This window comes from Sarcophilus harrisii, chromosome 5 (genome assembly GCF_902635505.1).
Source record: "Sarcophilus harrisii chromosome 5, mSarHar1.11, whole genome shotgun sequence".
Lineage (NCBI taxonomy): Eukaryota > Metazoa > Chordata > Mammalia > Dasyuromorphia > Dasyuridae > Sarcophilus > Sarcophilus harrisii.
The window spans coordinates 248859071-248878277 of record NC_045430.1 but is presented as its reverse complement, the minus strand read 5'-3'; the positions used below and the strand labels follow the sequence as shown (position 1 = coordinate 248878277).

The 19207-nt window shown below is 37.5% G+C and overlaps 1 protein-coding gene across 1 annotated transcript in view; it reads right to left on the bottom strand.

Moving 5' to 3' along the window:
• Positions 1 to 19207, bottom strand: part of EXOSC7 (exosome component 7) — a 40235-nt gene that overhangs the window by 8517 nt on the left and 12511 nt on the right. Inside the window, exons 4-5 of the mRNA XM_031940073.1 lie at positions 13828 to 13993; positions 3650 to 3720 (exon numbers count right to left, since the gene is read on the bottom strand). Of these exons, the coding sequence (XP_031795933.1) occupies positions 3650 to 3720; positions 13828 to 13993 (237 nt within the window). The remainder of the gene's footprint in view (positions 1 to 3649; positions 3721 to 13827; positions 13994 to 19207) is intronic.

Here is a 19207-nt window from a genome sequence, read left to right as displayed (position 1 = left end):
ATGGGGATTTGGATTTCTGGAGGATGCTCCTTGGACCCCCACCTTGGCTGCTGTGATACATCCCAACTCTGAAATTCTAGAATTCTGGGACTTAGGAAAGGTCCCATAGTCTGAGGAAGAATGAGAAAGGAAGATAAAATATCTGGTAGGAAAAGGCTACCAGTTAGTGAGCACTTATTAAGTACCTTCTATGGGCTGCCCACACAGCCTTCCCCAGGAGCTCACAGTCTAATGGGACAGACAAACAAAGGGGAAGGCACCAGCATTCAGAAGAGCCGGGACAGGCCAGAGAAGCAAACTGGAGCCCAGAGGCCAAAGTCTGAGGAAAAGCCAAAAGAGAGGAGGAGAGGAAAAAATGGGCACAGCCAAGTTCAAATCCAGCTCACTTACTGAATGACCCTGGACAAGTCACTTACTCTGTGTGCCTCAGTTTCCTCATTTGCTAAATGTGCTGGAGAAGCAAACAGTAAACCACTCCAGGAGCTTTGCCAAAAAAAAAAAAAAAAAAAAAAAAAAACTCAAAAGGGGACACAAAGAGTTAGACTTTTTGAATGTCAGTGGATCCAAGAGAATGTGGTGGCGCGTAAGGTGGGGAGGGAGGGGAACTCCTGCTCGACAAATGCTACAGACGGGTCATTGAGAAAGGCCACAGAGACCTTAGTGCTGACTTGGGAGAAAGAAATATCAAGTTGTTTTCCTCCCAAAGTGAGAGGATTTGGAAGAGTGAGCAGTGAAGTAGAGGGTTGTTTTTAAGGAAGCAGAAGCCAAATATTATCTGGAGATGGTGTGGAAAGAACCATTCAACAGGGAAACCACGAAGATGAGACCCCACCCTCACCCTCCCCCCCGGAAAAAAGTCGAGAGACTTTCGACAGATCCAAAGTATGAAAAAAAACTCTCTACTTTTTAATAGAGCCCTGCAGAACTGGCTCCTCTTTAGGACCCAGAGTCTTTCTGGCTGATTCACTCCTTCATCTGAGCAGTTACATTTTGCCATCCTGATTTTATTTTATTTTATCCATCCTCTACTCCCAGAGCCAAACAATCTGTTCTGTCTCTTAGCTTCCTTTCTTGTTCCCAAAGCCAAGATAAATCAGTCACAGGGAAAGGGTTGTCTGCAAGGAGAGGGGATGTGAGAAAGCCATTTTTTGAGACTAATTCAACATTTCCTCTTCTCTCCCAAAGAGCTGGTAGGGGGCTGCTGCTGAATTTGGTCTGTCACCTCAATCCCTCTGTGTCAACAAAAGCCCAATAGAAGCTCACAGCTCTGAACTAACATTCCTATTGGTGTTATGTTCACACTCCCAGCTTCATCTCTCAGCAGGAGGGCGGCAGCTCTGGGTCACTGCAGAAATGAGCTTGGAGATTAAGGAAAGGGAAAACTCAAGGAGCTATACTGTAATGCTTACTTTCTGAAAAATTTTCTCATTCTGTAACTGATACTAAGTGGGTGACTAAGTGTTCAAAATGTTTAATTATATAAGGAAAGAGAAGAGTGATTCACAAAGTATATTCTGATTTGCTTTTTTTTTTTTTAAGGAAAAAAGGGTTTGCTATAAAGCATTGAGTGGCACAGAATGGAGACTAGGAAAAACTAGAAGAAAAAGAACCACAACATCAAGTAACTGTTATATTTCTCAACTCTTAAAAGATAAGGAATCCCTGCCATAATCACCATATTATTTAAACAGAAACACACTTGTGTGTAGACTGTCAGTGTAGACTGACACACTACTTACATTTCTATTTATAGTACAATATCAAGTATTGTATTCTATTACAGACATTGTACTATGACTTCAGAGTCCTTAAAATTGCAGGCTGACATATCCATAGGAATGATGAGGAAAACTTGACTTGCTCAATATTTAACTGATCATAAAAGTAATAAGGAAACTGCTGACAAAACTTTTCTTATTTCTTTACTTTTGAAATAGTTAAGTGGCTTTGAGGGGGCAAGCAGATTATTATAAAGTTTGTTTCTTATTATTGAAAAAGATAATACAAAGGTAGTAGATTAAAAACCATGATGAATAATTCCAATGAATCCTAGTCCCTTTTCATTAAAAGAAATAATAACAAATGAACCAGGTGTCAGAAAACTTAATGTCTGTAGTAATATATAATATAGTATTTGATAAACCCCCCCAAACTCCCAGCTTCTGAGATAAAAACTCAACTCTTCACAAAAAATTGCTGAGAAAACTGGAAAAGAATGTCAGAAACTCAGCATCACCCTGTATCTCACACACCACTTAACAAAATAAGGTCAAAATAGGTATATGATTTGGGCATAAAAGATGATACCATAAGCAAATTAGGAAAGCCAGGGATAATTTACCTATCAAACCTTTGGAGAAGGGAGGAATTTATAACCAAAGAAGAACTAGAGAACAATACTGAAATGCAAAATGGACAAGTTTGTCCATTTACTTTGATTACAGTAAATTAAAAAAGTTTTTGCACAAACAAAAGCAACAGAAACAAGGGAAGTACAAAGCTGGGGGAAAAAATTTACAGTGTTCCAATAAGGTCTCATTTCTAAAATATATAAAGAACTGAATCAAATTTATACAATTTATCCTCCAACTAATAAATGGTCAAAGGATATGAACAATTTTCAGATGAAGAAATTAGAGCCATTTATAGTTATATAAAACTGCTCTCATTCATGATCAGAGAAATGCAAATTAAAACAATTGAGGTACCATCTCACACTTTTCAGATTGGCTAAGATGACAAGACAAGATAATGATAAATGTTAGAGGGGATGTGGGAAAACTGGGACACTAATGCATTGTTGATGGCGTTATGAAATGACCCAACCATTCTAGAAAGCAATCTGGAACTATGTCCAAAAGGCTATCAAACTGTACCTACTCTTTGATCCAGTGGTGTCATTACTGGATCTGTATCTCAAGGAAATCACAAAGGAGGGAAAAGGATCCACATGTGCAGAAATGTTTGTAAGTAGCTCTTATTGTGGTAGCAATGGATTGGAAAATGAGTAGATGCCCATCAATTCGGGAAATGGATGAACAAGTTCTGGTACATGAAAGTAATGGAGTATTACTATTCTATAAAGATTTGGCTCTTCTCAGTGGTTCAGTGAGCTAAAGCAATCCCAATAGACTTTGGACAGAAAAATGCCAGAAAAACAGAAAAAAAGGAGACTGAAAATTAATCAACACATATTATTTTCACTTCTTTTTTCCGTTTTTTTTTAATCTTCCATGTTTTTTTCCCTTTTTGCTCTGATTTTACTGTCCAAATATGATTCATAAAACAATGTGTATTAAAAATTAAGTAAACTTAATACAATAAAAAATAAATAAATAAAAGAGTGACTAGGGCCCAAGGGAAGGAAGTGAAAGTGTGAAAAGAATGTTACGAATTTTAGACTAGATTCTGTGGAAGTCAAATCATAATAAAATCTGAAATGGCTACAAGGAGATAGAGAAGGATCAGAACAGGATGATTCTGAGGTGGTGATCTTGGGTGAAAGGAACAGAATGAAATGAATTCACCCTCAATAGAAATAGGGAAAACATTTTCTCCAACTGCCCAAATGCTTTAAATTTTCAGATCACATTCAGTGAGCACACTTCAGGTCTGCTTTCATGGGAGACACAAGGCTCATAAATCTTACCTTGTATTGAAGAGAGCAGCCTTTACAGCAATGGAGATGGCATCAAATAAATTTCCACCACATTCCAATAACTGAGGGAAAGAAAAGAGGAAAAAGAGGTACTTGTTATAGCTAAGCATCAATCATACCATGCAAAGGGCAGAACCAATGGAATAAACAAAAGACTTTGTTTCTATCCTTGTCTTTCATTTAATTAAAGTTAGTATATATTATGCCTCCCAACTGTGGGAAGTCAGTAAGCTCTACTGGTTCTAATGGATGGAGAAAAAAGAAGCAAACAATCTACAGGCATTTATTATGAATCCTTACTATATTCCATGTACTGTGGTAGGCAATAGGGATCAAAAATGAACTTGCGCCTGCCCTCAAGGAGCTCTACTGGGGAAGGCAATCTGTATGATGAGTCCAGGTCAATGAAACAGTCATATCTGAAGGAAGCTAGCTGAGCCCTGAAGGAACAATCCGTGCCAAGGGGCAGAAATGGGCTGGAATCTCACCAGCCTGTGTGCTATGCTGAAGAGGTCAGGAAGGTGCCCAAAGGCCAATGTGGGAGAGGTAGGCGGACATCAGGTGGAGGAGGGCTCTACCTGTCAAATGAAGGAACTGGTACTGCATATTACAGAACAAATGGAGTCATGGGAGCTCCCAAGCAGGGCAGGGGCGGAGTTAGACCTGAGCTTTATGCACATTACCAAGCATGGAGGATGGAGTGGCCAGGCAGGGCAAGGAGGCAAGTAAGGCATCCAGACCGGGAGGAACTGACTCTGAGGCTGCCATTTAGAGATGCAGGAGGGTGGGAGGGCACCCCTCCAAAGAAAAAGGGATGTTCGGATCAAGAAGGGCTTGGGGAAAGGGAAGAAAATTAGTCCTGATAGGCTGCACTTGGGATGTTTATCGGATAACCAATTCAAAATGTCCAATGGAAAGTGGGCAATATAAGGCTGGATCTCATAAGAGAGAATGGGATAGTCAGAGAACTTGATTCATAAATCTAACAGGCTGCTGGTAGGGAAGAAATGGAGCCAAAGATTCAGGAAAAGATGAAATGCGTTGACCCGTAGGCTCTTGTGTTCTGCTTTGCCTCAGCCAATCTGCCCAGCCTGCCTCTCTCCTGGCTGTCCATGCTTTGGCTCATTCTTCTTCATGAGCTCTCAGCCCTTTTCCAAACCACTCCTTTCTCTCACATTACCCAGACTTGCCTCCTCTAATTGTCATAGGCTCGTTAAACGACTGTTGTGATTTTGTTCATAACATACGACTGGTGGTTTCCATGGCTTTCCTTATTACAAGGATACTACATGGACCATTCTTCCTCTGAGGAAGGTAAATGGAGATCGCTTACTATATGATATATACATACACACATTTATAAGCAGCTATATCGATGATTTTTGTCCCCATGTTAGGACCTTGGGTTTATTAGGTTTTATTTCCCTTCCCTTCAAAGAATTTGTGTTTGCAACCATATGTATAATCCCAAAAGAAAAGGCTAGAAGCAGGCCAATAAGAGTGAGTGATTCTATATTTCATTTGAGAAAACAAACCAGTCATTTTTTCTGGAGCTGACTGAGAAATTTAGAGGCTGAACTCGAATGCCTATGTTAATTAATTAACTACTGTCCCTTCATATCCAAGTAGTTTTAGTTGCTCTTTCCTTTCATCCCTGAAACTAGCTGAAAAGGTTCCTGTTTCAATGATAATGTCAAAGACAAGCATCCACTTGTGTCTAAACAGACCAAGAGCATATGTGATCATAGTTAAAATCTTCCACACCCCCCTTTTGTTAGCTAATCTTGAGCAGATCGGGAAATAGTTCAATCTTATGTCTTCATACTTCTCAAATAATGATTGAACTCAATGAATTCAAAGTGTGGATAGGGAGATAGAAGAAACAAATAACAAGGATCCCCACCAATCCTCCATTCTAGAATCTTCCAAAAGGAAGGCGCCCACAGCAGAGATGGGACTTTTTCAGGACCCCAAGAGTTGGCTGAGAAGCCATCTTTGAGGGAATTGTCTCGCCAGTACCACAGTCTGGATGAAACTTTGCAGGAATGCCCTCCTATCCCAGTTATAACTAGTTTTAAGGATGTCCTAACACATTTTTTTTTTTTTTGAGCACAACCATCTTAATGCATGGCTTTTCCTAGGGAGGATGCTGAACTAACACAGGAACACTCACTTAAATAGAGTTCTGCTGCCAAGTATAGGAATTAAAACGGACCATTAATACCAGTAATCTCTACTATAGCACTTCTGTACACATAGCATAATTATAACTCACATTTGCATCATGCTTCACAATTTACAAAGCACTTTACATAACATTATCTTTTTGATTCTCATTACAACCCTGTATAAAGTAGAGAGGGCAGAGGATCCATTTTAAACAGAGCAAAATTCAATCCCAGAGAGGTTGATTTGCCTCTGGCCAGGGTCCTGGGCAGACCCTGAAGCTGACCCTCGTTTCCCGTCCCCAGAAGCCACGCTCTTTCAGCCCGTCTCGGGCATACTTATCGCCATGGTCCTTCTCTTCCCCCCTCACCCCTCTTTTCTTTTGACTGTCTCCAGCACTCACTCTGTACACAGATTACCAAAGTAACCACTGCTGACTTTTAAAGTGGTTTCTGATCCCTGGTGAATGTTCTGAAAATAGAAGTGGATGTAAGAGTCAGAACACCCGTGTCTAAGAGAGGGTGCTGCCATGGACTAAGGGATCTTAAGGACGAAACAGTTGACTCCTAGGTCACTTCAGGTTTCCAGGACCTACTGAGACACAGAGAAAAAAAAAGCACCATAAAATCAAGCTCAGAGCCCACGTGTCGGCTAGACAGTGGTGAGAGTGCTGGAAGTCAGGGAGACCCATGGTGGAGTCTTCCATCAGTTTCCCCATCTGTAAAATGGGGATAATCAAGAGACCCACATCCCAGGGCTGCTGCAGTCACACAGCTACTAGGTGTCTGTGGCTGCATCTGAACTCTAACATTCCTGACTCTGGCACAGCCCTCTACCTGTTGTGCCTCCTAGCTGACCCTATGACACAGCTGGTTAACAGCAGGAATGGGACTTGAACACAAGCTTCCTGGCTCTGGTCCTTTACGTACTGCTGTCTCCTCCTCTGAGGTTAGATGAAAACTTTCATTTCATATTACAAAAACATGCTATTTCTTCTCCGTGACATCAATTATGAACTTCCATCGACGAGAGCGCACGAAAGCCTCCTGGTTCTTACTCTAGGTGACGGCCCACCTCTTCATCCGTTTGTCAGCAGGCTGCTTTCTCCAGCCGTGTCTGATGCCATCCCTCGCAGGCAGGAGAGGGCAGAGGTCGGCCCGGGATTTCATCGGTATAAAGAGCTCCTGGCCAATGACACTCCTTCTACCCACTCAGGTCACCACTTTCTCTGCAATCTCAGAGAGCATCGTTGTCGAGGGATCCCTGCAGACCCCAGAAATTGACTTTAGCTTTATAAAACTGTACTTTTATTTATTTTGTTAAAATAACCCAATTACATTTTAATCAAGCTGGCTGCAGTGATCCCTCTGACCTAGACACAAGAAAGATAAAGTGATTTGCTCACCCAGGGTTGTCATAGTATATATCACTGATGGAGGAACTTGAACTCAGGCCTTCCTGGCTGGGAGGCCAGCTCTCAAACCACTATCCCACACTGCATCTAACACAGGACACTAAAGAAAATGAGCCTGACTCTTGGTTCACTGCCTACCCACAGAAGCACTTCTACTGAGAGATCCAAGGGCCAAAAAAATAGCTCAATAAAAATGAAATCCAACACATTATTATCCTGTCTCCTAAAGAGAGCAAACAATGGCCTAACACAGCAATAGAGCTGGGCACTGAGTGTATAGAAAATAAACAGAAATGTGCAGTACAGCCTTGTGAAGGAGCACAGAGCAAATTAGAAACTGAGCTATGTTTTGTGTTACATTGTTGGCCAAACAGTAAGACAATCTGTGGTCAACACAGATTTCAAGAAACTTTCTCAACAAGCAAATTTCAAATGATTTGAAGGATGTGGAAAAAAATGCCCCTTGTTACTGAGTTAGGAAAGTAGGGGAACTGAAGAGGCCTAAAATTCAAGCAGTTGGTATTGGAAATGGCAATGCTTCCAGCCCAGTGCCCTCGGCCACCATCTTGGGCAGCCACCGCTGGGGGATGTGGCCTGGAGTGCTACAAGCAAAACTCTCATGGCCAAGGTCCTCTGTCCTGCCAAATGGCTCAACAACACAAAGTGATTTCACTTTATAGATTAAAATGACTTCAAAGAAGAAGCTTTGCCATTGGCTCTGTTGTCACCCTGAGAATTATGAGATCTTTCTACCTGATATATCCCTGAACCTTTGTTGTGAAATCTTTGAGACTTGGCAGGGACTGTCTTAATGTAGTACTTGTATTCCCAATACTCAGCACAGTACCTTGTACATAGTAAGTGCTTAATAAATACTTTTACTCATTTACTCACAGATACAGAAAAGCACAGCTACAAACCTAAATATTTATAGAGATTTGACATATGCAACATGACTACATAAAGCTACAATAGCTTTATTTTGTTATGACACCTAGATACGGGACTCACATAATAATGAGTTTTTACTCTCTTTGCAAAACAATAGGAAACATTCTCCTTAAACTATACAGAGACAGAATTTATGAAAAATGGTAATTATGATTTTGTTTTTCAAAGTTGTAAAAGGAAAATACTTTTTTAAAAGTATTTTAAATTTTTCCATGATTTTTAAGTCCTTTTAAAGAAAAAATTTCTATTAGAAATTACATAGCTTTTGGTACTAAATCTCTCTCTCTCTCTCTCACACACACACACACACACACACACACACACACATTAAGGTTCTTTGAATACCAAAATGTCATTGTTTCCAGGTGCAATTATTTATGGTAGACTGCCCACACTCAAAAACTCTGAATTATTTTAGTGGAAGTGATTTCTAACATATCATTCACAGTCTCACTTATTTCTTTGATTAAAGCTGCACGACAGGGCTAATTTTTTCTGATCATGTACTTCTCATGATAAGAGCATCATAAATAAATAAAATCCTACTGTCTTCAAATAATTAAAAATAAGGGTCACCCAAGAGCAATGGAGATAAACACAAGGAGTATAGTAGACTGCGCTACCAGTGAAGAATTGTGGAGATAAAAGCAACAAAAAGTTTATCCAAAGAGAGATGTATGACCATTAAGGAAGTTGGACTTGGAAGATCAGGTGATAACTAATGAAAGGCTACATTATCCACCAGGATCATCTGTATAATGTTCAGACTGACAGAAGGGAGCTCCCAGAACACTGACTGGACCTTCTAAGTGATGCAAGAACAAGTGAGAAGGCAGTAGGTAGCACAATAGAGAAGAAAAAATGCTGATCGTGTCAGAGGCCTGGGATTTGAATCCCAGTTCTACTATTCTCTGTGCAAAGCAGGTCAAGAAGAAACTTGGCCATTTTGACCCTCAATTTTCCCATCTCTAAAATTAGATGGGCTGCACTAGATGATCACTTAAGTTCCATCCAGAAGACAGATTGTGATTAGCTCTGTTGGGTAAAGACACACACTGTTGAGATCAGAGAGGAATTAAAATATTTAATAATATCTAAAAATTTAATTTAAAAATTTGCTGACAATAATAAAAGAGTAAAAATGAACTGCAAATTTTTGCATCGAGAGCAAGAAAGTTTCCTAAAGCTTCTTTTTAATAATCATTTTGTTTTATAGTGGCTATTCACAACCTATAAAATATAACTCTCCATTTAGATTTCCAATTAGATTATGGTTTTAAAACTATCACAAATATAGAAACTATTGAATTAATCTTTTCCAAAGATGATGATGGAAACCACTCACTTCTTTATCCCTTGAAATGGCTTTAATTCACACTGGAATCAGTAAGTGCCTACTATGGGTAACTGTGCTTAGAGCTGGGGATACACAAAGAGGCAAAAGTCCCTATTCTCTTGAAGCTTACATTCTAAGGGAGGAGACAACAAATAGTCAAATATGTACAAACAAGCTCTATAGCAGAATAAACTAGAAATCACAAACCGGGAATTAATTGGAGTTAGGAAAGGCTCCTTTTAGAAGATAGGACTGTACCTGGGATGCAAAGGAAGCCACTACACAGAGATAAGGAACAGCATTCCAACCATGGGAGACAGCCCGGTAAAAATGCCTAAGTCCAGAGATGGACTGTCTTGTCTGAAGAGCAGCCATGAGGCTAGGGCCATTGGAATGAAGACCATGTGGCAGGAAGCAGAGAGAGGCTGTGGAGGGCTTTCAAGGTCAAATAAAGCATTTTGTGTTTAATCCTGGAGATAACAGGGAGCTGCTGGAGTGGTCACGGCAGGAGGCTGGTGGGGAGACAACAAGACCCTACACTAGGGGTGGTCACTGTGGGAGACTGGTGAGGATGTGATGAAGGCCTTCTCCACAGGTGGCCACTACAGATTCCAGAGATGCTACCAAGGTGAGATTAGAAATGGGGAGTGAGGGACAGTGTGGAGTCCAGGATGACTCCCACGCTGTGAGCCATCTAGTGACAGGAAAGGTCTAGAGGGAAAGGCAAATGAGTTCAGCTTGGACAAGGTGAGTGTCTGATAAAAGACTGGAGATCAACAGCGAGCCTGAGGCAGGTGCTCATTAAAGTCTATAAGAGGCAAGATCACCAAGAGAAGCAGTGTAGCAGAAGAGTGCCCAGGAGGTGAGAGGTCCTGGTCAGAGGTAGGGGGAGGGCTGAGAGAGCCATGTCCTGAAATCCTTGCACCAAGGAGAATGTCCCGCAGTCCTGAAGGATGCAGAAGGGCCAAGGAAGACAAAGACTACTGGGTTTGGCCACCAAGAGATTACCAGCAGCATTGGAGAGAGGAGTTTCAGTGGAATGAGCAGGTCTGAAATCCCTGAGAGGAGAAGGAGAAAAAACTGAGTGTAGGCCCTGATTGGGGACAACCTTTCTGGGAAATTCAGTCACAAGACAGCAAACTGTGAGCCAGTGACAGAAACAGCAAGGGAGCATTTTTCAGGATGGGCGAGAAATGGGTGCGTTTGTGTCCCATAGAAAAGGAGTCCAAACAGAGGCTGGAAATAACTGAAGGAGCAGGGGACATGGCAGAGGCAACAGCCTGCTGAAGGCAAAGGGAGGGAATGGAATGGTTTGAATGGGTAGAAGGGTTTGTTAAGAAGTGAGACCATTTTATCATCAGAAGGCATTTAAGTGGTGGGAAATGAGTACAAGGGGCAAAGAGGGAGTGCACGGTAAATGGCTTCAATTTTCCCTATAAAACATAAGGCAAGGATCTCAGCTGGAGAGGAGGTCCACTGGGAAGTTTGAGAAGGGATAAGAAGGCTTGGGAGAGCCTCTGAGGGAAGTGGTAGAATGGGGCAATAAGTACTATTACCTAGCAGCAGTGAGGGAATGTAGGCTACATAGATCTACACTTGGATTTCTCTGAACTTCATTTTGCCCAAAAAAAAAAAAAAAAAAAAAAAAAAAAAAAAAAAAAAAGATGTACACTACCTAGGACTACATATCATAAGACTGTTGGGGAAAAATGTACTCTACAAAAAACTTTATGGTTATACAGAGGCATGTGCTGCCAAACATTTAACAACCAGCTTTCCACCAAAAAGAAAAAAATCATACACAACATATTTTGAGGTTTAACTTAAATTGCTGATATTTTATCTTATTGCTTTCTTAAATGTAGACAATAAAATAATAAATCAAGTCCTGATTGATAGGGTTTGAAGATTTCTGAGCTATAAATGGGCATACTGAAAATTTAACAATGAGTTCTCACTAGCTAGCTTGAGCTGCTCCAGCACATGCTGATTAGAACTGTAAGCAGATATAATGGATAGAATACCAATGTAAATTGTGATAATATTTTAAGGTACCTAGGCTGTCAATCCCATCTTGAGTAATATTAGTTTTGCACACAAATATTAAAATTTTCCTTGCTAAATGTTAAAGCCTAGAAAAATCTAACAAAAAACTAGCTAACAACAAAATAAGCAAGGAAAAGAACAAGATAACCTTTCAACATTGTATAAGCTGATTGTTTTACAAGTTTCTCTACTCTAATAAAAGTAAAATTAAAGCAACTTGCATCTGAAATGAACACCCTTTACTGATTCTTCTTAGACCATTATAATGGAAAATTCAAAACAAAATTTAATTATGGCTTAAAATACAAAATTCCATCAATGTTAAAGGAAAACATTTATTTTCATGAAGAGGAAAATACCACTACAAACCCATCATTGTTTTGAAAATAGTAATTACATTTATGACAAGAGAAATTTTACTTTACCATTAATGCATCAATAACACATGAAAAGCAGTGTGGTATAGAAGACAGACAACAAGTTTTGGATTCCGTTCTTTGAAGATCTAAATAGCAGAGAAGGTGCTGCTCTACATTGGAAAAGAAGACCTAGAAGCTCCTGACAATTATGAAATTACAGGCCCAGTCCAAAAAGGAAATACAAGTCAATATTATAATTACTCATTCGTGAAAAGTTAAAATAAAATTCCAGGGAGACTAGCATTTCAAACTTTTTTAGAATTGGAAGGACCTCAAAGTCACATCACGTAGTTGAACCTGCCTTTCCTCCCATTTACAGATGAGAAACTGAAAACCAGAAAGCTGAAGTGATGCAGAACTGTGACTAAGATCTAGCCCTCTTGATTCGAATGTAATGTACTTTTTACTGCCTTTTCCCTTTAAAAAAAGAAAGTCAGAAAAAAAGTTCAAATCTCTTTTTAGGGAAGATATCCAAAAGAAAATCTAAGTAAACTTTTAACATGAACATATTCCTGCTAATCCATGATATGCTAATACACTTATAATACAGTTACCAAATAAAGCTCTATTCCTATAGTAGATGATTTTTTATAAAACAGGAATAAAATAATGTTATTACAAAGTACTCTGAGACAATGACACAATACTTATCAGTGTAAAAGTCAGTCTAGAAGAATACGCCCATATCAATCTAAATTAAATTAAATCAAGAGAATTAAGTTCTATCATTAGGATTTTTCTTCTCAGACAAAAACAATACTAAAATACAGTAAGGGAAAAATTTGAGCAAAACTACCAAAAAAATAAAAAAAATGAACAATGTAGTGTATAGCTAAACTCCTTCTGTCTATATTCTAATTTCACTGGACAGAGCCTTATGCTAATAGCTCAGGTATTGTTTTATTTTAAATCAGATTTCTTCTTCTCTTGGCGAGGGCTCCCTAGAATTAATGAATTTAATTTGCAATAATTGCCGGCGCTGGCTACAAGTATAATTTTTTAACTAGGTCTCACTAAATTACCCAGTGAAGCAACATATAAACAGACTAACAAGTTTCTCTTTGTACCAGTGATAAATATATGCACTATATTTACCTAAAATTAGGAAAAAAATGGGAATTTTAAATCTTATTTTTAACCATTAGATTAAATTGTCTTAATAAAATTATATATTAGCCAACTGAAAGCAGTTATTAAAAATTAATTATTTTCTCTCATTAATTTTGATTTACAAAAATTCATTTGTTTCACTGGAACAAAAAAACAATAAAAAGTCCATTGTTACATTAGTGATATTTCTTTCTCATAAATTTATATTCATTGATACAATTGATACAGTAAAGATAAAGATTATCTTTATCTCACTAAAACTTTGAGAATCTATTTACTTAAGTCTTCAGATTTTTTTTTTTTTAGTTAAAGTAAGGTCTTTGACCTTTTGAAGTCAGTTTCATAGGAGATAAGAAATCAATTTAATTCAATAAACATTTAATAAGAGTTTTGGAGTCTAGAACAGTGTTGTAATAAAAGCACTATATGATACAAAATTTAGATAAGATATGCTTTCATGAACCTTATTATACTCTGACAGAAATAACTCAAATCCATATAGCACTTTAAAGTTACAAAGTGCTTAACCTACATTATTTCATTTGATCCTCATTAAAAAAACAAAAAACAAACAAAAACAAAAACAAAAAAAAAACATGTTATTAGTATGACTGCATGTTCTTTAATCCTGGTCATAATAATTTTAAAGCCCAGAAGCACAAGAGAACAGGAAAAGGGGCCTAAGGAAGGGTGCCAGCCAGCCAGCTTCCTACAGACCAGGACTCACCAACACATCCACATAGAGGATCCAGCAATGTTCCCTTGGACTGATGCAGAGGGACGTCAGATCTATGCTGCCCTTGTTGTTAAATATCCGGTAGAGTGTGTTGGCAATCTCGGTGCCCAGGTCATCCCCTCCTCGACCTTCAAATTCAGGAGTGGCGTTGGCTGAGCTACACCAAGAGACAAACCATGAGACCGAGGCTTAATTCTAGTTAGCAGAAGTAATGTCTGAGCACCAAGAAACCTCACTGGAAGATGCTGCAATGAGGCAAAGAACCTAATCTCAAAATACACAAAAAGACTTCAATTAAGGGCTCTTAATGACTTCCTACAGAGATAGAAGAAAATCTATGGAGAATACAACCTGGGCTGGCAATTGTTAAGTAGACGCACAATATAGATGGGGAAATAGTATTCAACTGTTCTTACAGAGTTATCTTTTATGTCCCTTCCCTTATGGACACTTCTCCTGAGATGCACACCTATTTTATAACAACTAACTGAAATGTCAAACATCTTGTTTAAAATGTAAATTAAAAAATAAAATTCCTTTGTTCACACTGTAACATTGGTAAATATAAGAAGAATCTTTAAAAATAGGTTGAAATATTAATTATACATCCCAAACCATTATCCGCCACCAGAACCAGAATTTAAAACTGTAGAGGAACATAGAGCAACCTTGCTATTTCACTCACCTGCCTTCTGCCTTAACTCAATCAAGATTTGCAGAGAAATTAATTTATAACTAAATAATCGAGTCAGTAGGGAATAAGTGTATTTTGCTTTGTCAACAAAACATAATTATAATTTAAACACAAAGCGATCAATAGTATTGCTATATCCTTAAGAATTATATATGTTGGGGCAGCTAGGTGGTTCAGTGGATAGAGTAGCAGCCCTGAAGTCAAGAGGACCTGAGTTCTAATCTGTTTTCAGACACTTAAGGCTTCCTAGCTGTATGACCCTGGGCAAATCACTTAACCTCAATTGTCTCAGGAAAAAAAAAAAGAATTATATACGTTTATATGTAATATACAACCCTCCCTCCTCCAATTCAGCATATTTTAAATATTTAATATTTCTTGAATATACTGAATAACAGAATACTCTGGTAAAAAGTCAAAAGAACAAATGTTTATTATATGCTTACTACCTACCCTAGCCACCTTCACTGTAACTGAAATGGGGGGAAAAGAAGTTTTCTAGGTTCAGGGAGTAATGCTTTACCTCTTTTTAGGACACTAGAAATTTAACTTATCCTTTCTCATAATTATCTAAATCAGTATTTCACCACAGAATTATTGTAATTCTAAAATAAACCATACCAGAAAACTCTGATAACTACTAGTTAGTTAATCTGCTTCCAAAAACAGATAATATATTCCCAGGTGAAGCAGAATATAATGGTTTTAGTTTTTAAATAACTGGCTAAATATAATGAGTAGACCCTTCCCTTTTAGAATATACTTTATTCTACTTTAACATTCCTCTCTCCAAGCTGGCTAGAGTGAATGTGGAAAGCGGGGGAAGGAGGGCAGAAGGATTGGGTTGGTATTTTTTAATCCTCTGAAAAACCTGTGGCATAAGCAGAAAAAAGACCCCTGCAATAAATATTCTGTCGGCCATACGAAATGTATGTACACAGGGGCAGGATAAGCAGGATAGCTTTCAAACTGATTTCTCACATTTTTTTTTAAAAGCTCTACACAATCAGTTTCATATATAATCCTCTTTTCCTATCTTCTGTTAATGGAAATATTCATGTTTGTCAGTGTTTGTCAAGAATGGAAATTTTTTAAAGAAAAGTTTGGAGAAGGCAGTTTCGTAAATACAAATCAACAAAAGATGAAGTGGAGAGAGATATATACAGTAGACACTAAATAAATGCTCAACAAATTACTGATTTGACTGATTGAACCAACCTTTTTTTATGCCAAATTCCAACTAATCCAGCTCTCTGGAACACAAATTTATTTTTCTTTGGTATGTATGTTTTTATGTATTTTTGTAAATAATAGTAGCTTTTTATTCTCAAAATACATGCAAATAGTCTCTTAATATCCCATAAAACTTCACGCTCTAAACCCTTCTCCCTCCCCCTTCCTTAACCCTCCTCTCTCAGACAGAAGGCAATCCAATACATGTTAAATATGTGCAATTCTTCTATACATATTTCCACAATTATCATTCTGCACAAGAAAAATCAGATCAAAATGAGAAGAAAATAAAATGCAAGCAAACAACAAAAAAGGTGAAAATACTACATTTTGCTCCACACTCAGTCCCTACAGCCCTCTCTCTGGGGTGCAGATGGTTCTTTCCATCATAAAATCATTGGAACTGGCTTGAATTATCTCAATGTTGAAAAGAGACACGTCTATTAGAATTGATCATCATATAATCTTGTTGCCATGTACAATGATCTCCTGGTTCTGCTCATTTCATTTAGCATCAGGTCATATGAGTCTTTCCAGGCTTTTCTGAACCAGCCTGTTCATCATTTCTTATAGAATAATAATATCCCATTATATTCACATACATAACTTATTCAGCCATTCCCCAACTGATGGCCATCCACTAAGTTTCTAGTTCTTTGCCACCACAAACAGGGCTGCTACAAACATTTTTTGCACATGTGGGTCCTTTTACCTTTTTTATTATCTCTTTTATGATTTAGTAGAGATATCGCTGGTCAAAAGGTATGGACAGTTTGATAGCCCTTTGGACATAGTAGAACACAAATTTCATTAAAAATGCAAATAATCATCCCACTGCTAGGCATATACCTAAAAGAGGTAAAGGCAGAAAGATCTTTACTATCTACACCAATTTATTAGCATTTATTGAAAAAAGGTAGATGCCCACTAATTTGGGGATAACTAAAACCATGGTACATGAATGCAATGGAATATTACTGAGCAGTAAAAAACAGAGACTATGAAGAATATATTGAATAATTATTTGAACTAGCATGCATTTATATAAAAAGTCAAGCAAGCAGAATCAGGAAAATAGACTCGATGACTACAACAATATAAACGGAAAGAACAAAATCACCATAAAACTAAACACTGCATAATTATGATGACCAAGCATGACTTCACAGAGACGTGACAATGCATTTCTCTTCCTTCTTTACAGAAATAAGGAATTATAAGTGTGGAACATTGCACAATAAGTCAGACATGGGTAATGTGTTGATTGGTTGTTTTGTACTGGTTCTCCCACTCCTTTTTCCCTTTATTTGTTAAAAAGGATAATTCTCTGAAAGAAGAATGTGTAGTGAAATAAAAATAATGTAAAAAAAAAAAAAAAAAGCAATAAAAATTTAAATTAAAAAAATTAAGTAAAATACAATTATGGCCCAAACTGCAATTCCAAGAATTATACCTTAGCTTTCTGTACTCAAACAAGTTTCCCCTTAAAACTTTACAACTCAGTGGTCAGAGAACTATGATTCTACACACTGAATCCTAACTCAGAGTGGCACAATAATATGATCATAAGTTGACAACTAGGAGGGACCCAAGAGAAGACCTGGTTCAATCCCTTCTCTAGACAGAAGAGGAAATGGAAGCCCAACAGGTTAAGTGATTTGTCAAGTCACACAGTTATTAAGTTCAGTGGGATCCCGATTCCAAATCCAGAGCATTTATCTACTACATCATGTTGCCTTCTCGATTTCAAAAAAATAAACAATTTGTCTAATGCACAAGCAAAAGTCTGTGAAAATTAGAAAATTATGTTTTTAAATGCCACGAAGCACATTATCATATAAAACATTATCTTCAAAATTGTGGTTTTTTTATGTTTATATAAATAGTAATATAGCAGTATTATTTTCTCAATAACAGAAACATTGAAAGGAATGGATATAAGGCCAGTCTGTTGAAAATAGTAATAAAGTAAAATAAGGTAGCTTTACTTCTCCCTCATCTGTACTTTCCTTTTCCGATTTTACTATCCCTTTTCATTATCCAACTTTTCCTGCTCATATTCTTCCCACTTAACAAAAGCTCATCTTTTGAAAATCTATGATTATGTTCTCTTTCTTTCCTCTTGGAAAACTGCTACATAAATATAATAAATAAAAATAAAAGCTTGTTTTATGGGATCTATTGTCTGCCTATTGGCAGAAAAATATTTTTAATAGAAAACTAAATTATAAACTATTGCTTACCAATTACTTTCTATACTAATAAATACAATTCTGATGTCTTCATCCTATTAGCAAAAATATATGGCCATATTTAGGCTCCTATGCATAACGATGATGTGTCAACTAAATGTACAATTATATACCAATAAATATGCTAAAATTTACCCCTTTGTATGTCCATAAAAATGATGTACTAAATAAATACTAGTAGCAGGGGAATAGTAAGGCCAGCTATAAAATGGAAGTACAGTTCCAATTAAGAGAATCTAAATTAATGTCTATATCAGGTTGAAAAGAAAAGTGTCACTAATAAATCTATAAAACTAACCCATGGACTAAGTAATATTTCAGGCCAGAAAGTACCATATGAAGTGATACTGCTCTGGCAACAGACTGCTTGAGTATGAGAATTAATTTTTCTGAAGTAGATTCCTGTGGCTATATATAATATATAAATGTAATTTATATATTATATAAATATAATAGGGGGCAACTGAAGAAGTTATTCCTGGAAGCTTTTCATTCCTCCTGACTTTTTGAAGATGTAATATGTATTAGTCCATTAGGCCTCAAATGTTTCTTTAAGGTTCAAAAACAACAGAACTGTGATTCACTGGAATGCTAATTAAGGGAACTCCTCATTCAAGAAGAAGTTCTTCAGTGTCTTACAGAGAATTAATGAAAGTTAACTTTCAAAAGTTCAAGAAGAAGCCCTTACAATGGTCTATATTCATGCTAGATCCAGAATCCTGATCCAAAAGTTTAGAGAATGTGGATGTGGTTAATTTACCAATCCAGTTATAGAGCCCTCTATTTCCCAGTGTGTAAAACAAGGCTGGATCTGTCTGTCTTCTGCATAAAAAAGAGGGTTTTAGGATAAAAGACATATCAAGTCACCTTTTTATTCCTAAATCAAGAGGAAAATTAAAGAAGTGAGCAGAATGTAGCAGTTCTTTGCCTCAAGCTCAATGTGTTTAACATTTAGAATTGGCAAGGGCAAGAGTGAAGTCAGGTTGGCAGTAAAGCAATTAATTTTCCACCTTTTGCAGATTCTATACCACTGGGAATTTAACCATTTAACTTTCAAATTGGCTGACCAGCAGTTAAATTTAAGAGAAAAAAAAATCTTCTAATCATTCTCACTATACCCTTATACAATTTAATGGCTGCAATTTAGGTTTAAGCACATTCTTCCTGAATCAGGATGCAACAGAGATGGATC